This window comes from Olea europaea, unplaced genomic scaffold, assembly GCF_002742605.1.
Source record: "Olea europaea var. sylvestris unplaced genomic scaffold, O_europaea_v1 scaffold428, whole genome shotgun sequence".
NCBI classification, from domain to species: Eukaryota; Viridiplantae; Streptophyta; class Magnoliopsida; order Lamiales; family Oleaceae; genus Olea; species Olea europaea.
In genome coordinates this window covers 153,214-160,110 of record NW_019262587.1, presented here as the reverse complement: position 1 = coordinate 160,110, position 6,897 = coordinate 153,214, and the positions used below count along the sequence as shown (strand labels likewise).

The 6,897-nt window shown below is 34.1% G+C and overlaps 1 protein-coding gene across 2 annotated transcripts; it reads right to left on the bottom strand.

The window, feature by feature from the left end:
- Positions 1-1,215: 1,215 nt before the first annotated feature.
- On the bottom strand, positions 1,216-5,117 carry LOC111387819 (monoacylglycerol lipase). Of its 2 annotated transcripts, none has more exons than XM_023012411.1 (7): positions 4,570-5,117; positions 2,914-2,970; positions 2,738-2,808; positions 2,512-2,576; positions 2,260-2,349; positions 2,030-2,122; positions 1,216-1,856 (listed from the first exon to the last, which is right to left on the bottom strand). In XM_023012411.1, exons 1-7 carry the CDS (start codon positions 4,992-4,994, stop codon positions 1,446-1,448), a joined length of 1,212 nt encoding a protein of 403 aa, XP_022868179.1. In that variant the 5' UTR covers positions 4,995-5,117; the 3' UTR covers positions 1,216-1,445. The 2 variants fall into 2 exon arrangements, with proteins under 2 accessions (XP_022868179.1, XP_022868180.1); XM_023012412.1 differs by having other exon boundaries at positions 2,914-2,952; positions 4,570-5,113.
- Between the last annotated feature and the right edge of the window lie 1,780 nt (positions 5,118-6,897).

Here is a 6,897-nt window from a genome sequence, read left to right as displayed (position 1 = left end):
ATAAAATAAAAATTTTAGTATCTTAGTTTAATCCTCCCTATATCTTATTAAGTTTTTGTTTGTCAATCATTCTACCACGTTCTATCATATTATTTTTTTTACAGTACTCATTTTCAATCACACATTTTTCATTAAAATAAGGAAAATTGCAGCAGTGGTCCCTAACATTTTCATTTTTTGTAAACTTTATCCTAACCTTTATTTTGTTCAAGCGAAGGTTCCTAATCTTTCATAAATATGCAACTGAGGCCCATTTGTATAGAAACGTTCAAAACACCGTCAGTTGACAGGAAAAGTCAAAGAATCTACATCTAATAAAAATGTCTAACAAGTTATCAACATCCAATAAAATCGTTGCAGTAGCAGATAGTTCAAGGAATTTTCCTGGTCAACTAACTGTGTTTTGAACGGTTTCTGTCCAGATAGATCTCAGGTGCATATTTATGAAAGGTTATGAACTTTCGTTGGCACAAAATGAAAGTTAAGGTAAAGGTTGCAAAAAATGAAAAGGTTAGGGACCGCTACTACAATTTTCCTTTAAAATAATATTGCAAAAAAAAAAAAAAAAAGATTCCTCATTTTTTAACCACATATTGTAACATCAATCACTATTCCATAATACACTTTGAAATTAAAAAGGCGCAAACAAGGCAAGTAATCAATACAACTTCAGGTGCTTGACTTGACATTGGAAAGAGGAATTTTATTACTCCTGTTTCCCCTTTCTAAAGTGAAATATATTTTGATTTTTATGTTATAAGTTTAATCTTATTCTTAAAAATTTATTTCAAAAATACCAAATCAAATAAGTTTTAAATGTTTTGTAAAATTGAAATAAAATCAACATATCAAATGCCCTCTTATTATTGTACGATAGATCTCCACAAGTCAAAAGGAAAAAATAGATGCTTTGTTTATAGACTTTCGCTTTCTCTCTAAAATTGCTGTCACGATAAAATTTGATTTATTTAATCACAAGGAACTCCCAAGCACACTAATTATAGGGATAGAGGACTTGGAGTTTGTTTTGAAAATCTTCCCTCTTTTCAAATCGAGTTTTATGAATTCGCTTCATATTGACGATAGACTAAAAATAAAGAGCAAAATGACGATATGAATTGAATCTCAAAAAAATTTGTAAAAAAATGAAAAGCGACACACGTTTATACGTTATTTTCCAAAAGAATTCCTTTTGTAGGTTTAAAACAGCTGAGGTTTCCAAGATGTTGAGACTTTAGTCGTATAGGAAACAACTTAGTTTTTGCTACAAAATATAATACATTTAAGGTTCATAGTCTATACTACAGCAGTTTCTGGTGAATGCCTAAGGACTAAATCCAGAGCTATAGCCTATAGATCATAAATCTTCCCCACCAATTCTATGATCAACAAAATAAATACATTTTCAGATTTGAGTTTACCAACAACTACTGGCATATTCTGGATCACGCGAGACTTAATCGCTTCTCCATCCAATCGATGATATCCCGGGCTATATCTTCTCGCTCAGGTTCGAACAGGAGGTCATGCAAGAAACCTTCATAGAGTTTTATGTCCTTAAACTTGGATGCTGCCTCATTGTACAAATCCTGAGAAGCCTTTGGATCAGTGACTCTATCAGCTGTTCCATGAAGGACGAAAAAGGGGACGGTGATAGACTTGAAATTGCGCGTCAAGTAAGATGAGATGCGCAAAATCTCGTGGCCTGTTCGGACCCTTATGGGTCCAGTATAGACCAATGGATCGGAGTACTTGGCCAAGAGTGCTGCAGGATCCCTGGAAACTGGAATGCCCCTCTTGTTAGCACCTTTAAACTGGAACCTCGGAGCCACCAGTGAGAATATTGGTGCCACGGCCTGCACAAATAGGAGCATAAAACATTTATCATGCCAAGGAAGAGATTCTGGGTTGGAAATATGCATTATAACATGGTAATCAAGCAACTAGTCAGGTACGTATTACCAGATGCTTAATAAGGAAACTAAAAGACAATTTATAGGTCCAAATTCAGCATAAATTGAAGTCTTACAGCAACAATAGGATGGGCTGGCTTAACGCGCAATGCTGGTGAAGTCAATATGATCCCCTCCAACATTTCTTCTATAAGTGGATACAAAGAAGCCTATTCAAAGGAGAATAATTTCCAACATTCAATTGTAATATTTTAAATTGAAGAATGCCACACAAAGACAAAAAAAAGAATGACGTAAAAGAAGAAAAGGATCTGAGACTAGTATTTGGCTCTGTTGAAAGCCTTGCCTTCAAAACTACTGCTCCTCCAGTCGAATGACCAAACAAAAAACATGGTACACCTGGGTTCTCCAATTTAACATTCTCCAGGAAAGCCCCCTGTTAAAAAAGTAAAAAACACAGTACTAAAAATCAGATTATCTATACCCGCATTATGAATTAAAAAGGCAAGGTACTCCAACAATGTAGACCAAATTAGTGTAAATCATGGCCCAAGAATCCGACTGTGCATGAGATTAAAAAAAGAAGCAGCTAAATTACCGTGTCTGCAACAACGTGATCCAATGAAGGCACATATCCATGCAATCCATCACTTCCTCCATGACCTGCCATAGGAATATATGCACATATATAATGAAGGAAACAATATCACGCTAAAATCATCGCAGGAGGGTAGAACAAGGGTAAACATGAAATGGAATGAAAGCATCCACCAGAAATTTGGATCCATAAAACGTATAAACTGATAACAACATACAAACCATACCTATCCAGTCCATTGCATAGACCCCAAAGTTGCACGAGATCAATTGCTTGGCAAAATTACTGTAGCGTCCACTGAAAAAAAAATGCAAGAACTGTAAATGTCAACCAACTCATGAATGATCATTCCATGGAATTGACACCGAAAATAAAACATGCAATAAAGGTAAGGAAAAAAACCTGTGCTCGTTAAGCCCATGTATGATGATCAAAATACCCCTGAAAATGGAAAATGGCCTTTGTAGGAGAAGTTCAGAAACCAAAAACAAATGGCAGGCAACAGCTAAAGTAGATCTATACATTTTCTAAATCAGAAAACCACAAAAGAACAGAGACTAGCAACAGCTTAGCCCCTTGTTCCTTTCTTCAAGATTAAATCCAGGCGTTCCAGAATTTTATCTAATAACAAGAATTCACTAAATGGAAGACAGTTATGAGCATTACAATAATTGGTTTTCGTTGTAAAATGGTTGAGAAAAGAATTGCAATAACTGGTACTAAATACACCAGAAAAATATCAAGTGATAGGACCAATGGTTCATGCTCAATATTACAACGTCCATAATACAAAAGAACTTTTAATCATCAAAACGTTGCCAGCAGAATCAAATAAGCATTACGATCAGTATTCATATTCACCAGCTATTCAATTCGCTTACACTAGGTGATATGATCTCCTTCCAATCAAAACTTGTCAGTCGTCAAGGACTGTATTATGATTTTCTACACAAAAATCAATCTCTACATATCAGATGGTCATCAGCAGTGTTGGTTCGGTAATGCTGCTCAAGTCCTTACCTTTCATCTTTTGCAAAAAAAAGTTAATAAACTTTAGGAGGCAGCAGTACTTTCCAATGTACAAAAATTATATCCACCAAACAGTGTTAAGACTTGGAGTTCCATTTTAAAAGACCAACCTTGTTACAAGAGTTGCTTAAACCCTTATAAGTTGGTCTATATTTCTGTATTTAACCGATGTGGAATTTATCCTTTAACAAACAATATGATGATGAGGGCGAGTATGAAAAGATCATGGAAATTGCTGAGAATCAGATACCCCTACAAACTGTATTCAAGAGTCCAGATAATTGGACCAGATCTTGGTCATTACTGATAGTTGAAAGTACCAGATTCTCCAGATAACGTTAATAACTCCAATCAAATGGTTAACTCAGTCAAAAAGGAAAAAATTATGACAAAAAACAAGAATATTAACTACTACTTTTTGTTTTATACTTATAGAAAACCTTTAATTCTAGAGTATTCACGGAATTGCTTATAGATCATGTTAAATCTTCTACACTAGCATGTGACCTGACAAATTTGCTAGACATTAACAAGTTGTGTTAACTAAAACTGAGAAACTACTAGTTCACACTCACACTCATCATTCAAATGGGAGCCATGAATGATAGAATATGACTGCAAATATGCTTACACATAAGATGAGTAAACACGAAACAGAAACACCAAATCACACGAAACATAGAAACTTGTACTTGAAAAGGTCAGCTATAACAAGTTAAGAATTCTCACCTTCCTTCCAGCAAAACCCCCCAGTATATTCGTAGTTTACGTGTTTAGACTTATATATGCATGCGTGGGTACAAAAAAAATATCAAGGAATGTAATTTTAATTTGGAGACTAAACCGAACTGGAAAGACATAAAATATTTCCCCAGGATAAGAGAATAAATAAATAAATAAATAATTGATACAGTACAAAGCAAAAAAAAAAAATTAAAAAAAATCAAATTTAATCCACGGAAAATCAAAATTCTCTATTTGATGCAGTTACAAAAATTAAATTAACTACATAGAATTAAAGAAACATACTTTAATTCACCGGAAACCGGGAACCACGACCTGCAGAACAGCGCATTCCGTCGCGCACCGTTAAACAGAAACGTATTCCACTGGCACCGGCTGTTCCAGTCACCAGTATCCTCCGCCATCATCTCTATACCCTCCGCGAGTGCCCTACGCCTTATTGTATCCTCCTCGTCTCTCCGTAGACCAAACTTACTCCGGGAAGCCGCCGCCTCCCTGGGGGACTGAGGAGCAGAGGCGGTAGCGGAGGAAGACCGGCGATGGCGGCGGGGGAGTATCAGGACGATCCATACAAAAAACGAGTAGATTAACAGGACGGATTTTCTGAAGGCATTATAGGAAATGGTTGACTGCCGGAGGTTTTTGAATAGCGGAATTATGCGACCACTCGCACCGGAAGTTAGCTCCTCCACCTGCATCGCCGTCTCCATAACGTCGAGAGAGACGGTCAAATTAGGGAGAGAAAATCAGGAGGATTCGGTCATATATGTACAGAAATGGAAAAAGATATAGAGAGAGAAACTACGCGTGTTTAGTAAAAGTCTAGAGAGAGAAAGAGGAAATTAATGGTTAGCTGGGTTTACTTTGTAACGATTAAGTTTTATGAATAAAAAAAATAAGTAATTTAAAAGTAAATTTAACTTATAATTAAGCAAAAAGATATATTCATATTTAATTAAAAATTTAAAATGAGGCATGTTTTGTGTAAGAGAAGTGCTACACATACACCAAGCTGTCAAGCTCAGTGTATAGCCCCCCTCAACAGGGGGTGTCCGATAACTTTTTGTTGGACGCGGGCCCTCCTTTTTTATGAGAAGGCTATACATTGAGCTATCAAGCTCAATGTACAAGTATCAAATTCTTTTGTGTAATTACGACGTAGCATGTTCAATTTAATTTATAGTATGTCTTAAATAATTAGGAAAATATAAATTAATATTTGGAAAAAACTAGATTTCTTGCTTAAGAAATTATTTTGCATTATTCGTGTGGTTATGGTTTGTTTTAGTTCAACAAACTTCCAAAAATGTATTAAAAATAATTTATGTTAACATTCAATGATCTTGTAGGTCTTGTTCTAGGAAATAAATAAAATAAATATTCATTTTTACGTACGTCGTTAGGCAACCTTGATTTCATCCGTACGAAGTGGCAGATGCAAGCGCGTCTCAGGCCCCGCTGAAATATAAAAAGAAGGAAAAAAATCTATAATCATAGAATCTTGCTCCGCTATGATTTTGTTAAAAATTAATTTTTTAATATATTTTGATAAAAATTAATGGAATGTGTAATTGAAAAATTGTTATGAGTTATGGGGTCCATAAAATATGTAATTTAAATTAATTATTTATTATAATTTATAAACATTTTTAACAAAACCAAACATGAACTTGTATTATAATTTGTCCATTATGACGCCAAACTTTCAAATTTTCAAATTTCAATAGCTCGATATGAAATGCGAGAGCTTGAAGTCCACAATCTAATCTCATTGGATAAATGGTTTTTATCGGAAAAAGTCTCAAAATTCTTATCATATTATTGTCGAATCAAAAAAACATTAATACATATGGACAAAAGCTGTGAGCTTCAATTGACTTTAATGCTATAATCTCCCTTTCAGTCACTGTACAATAGAACTAAAAATTGTCAAATCGGAAAACTGAATCGAAATCACATTTTAGAAATCGTCGATTTGGTATCACGTGGACCAGGTCAACGAAATGGTTTTGACTCAAATCAAACTGGTCAAAATAGTTTGGTTTAAATTTGAGAATTTTAATTGCAGTTTAACGGACCGGCAAAAAAATATATAAAAATAAACAAAATGAAAAAATGAAAATTTTTGAAAATTCATCCAAATATTTAAAATTCAATAATTTTGTCATTTGTGGGTATTTTTGTCAATTTCTAATTTTCTAATTCAAATATATTATTATTATCCAATAATTATAATTTATATCTAATAATCTCAAGACTAAGAGCCCATTTGTTCCACATTTTTTCAACAAAAATGCGTTTTAAACATCACATCCTGAGCCCTATCTTAGAGTTTTGAAGTCAAAAATTGTAGGCTGATTTAATGGAAAAAAATGTATTATTTTCCCAAATAATGTGCACCAAACGGGTTCTAACATAATCTATCAAAAACCCTTTTTCTCTTTAGAATTTAGATGAACTCTAGCCGACATCTAACACAGTCTTCAGTCACCGGCACCATATACTTCATTTTCAGATTTTTTACGCATCTTCAAAGTTAAATTGAAATCCATTATATCAAATCAGAGACAAAGAGATCTTAGACTTTCGGTAATAATATTTACTACGAATAAA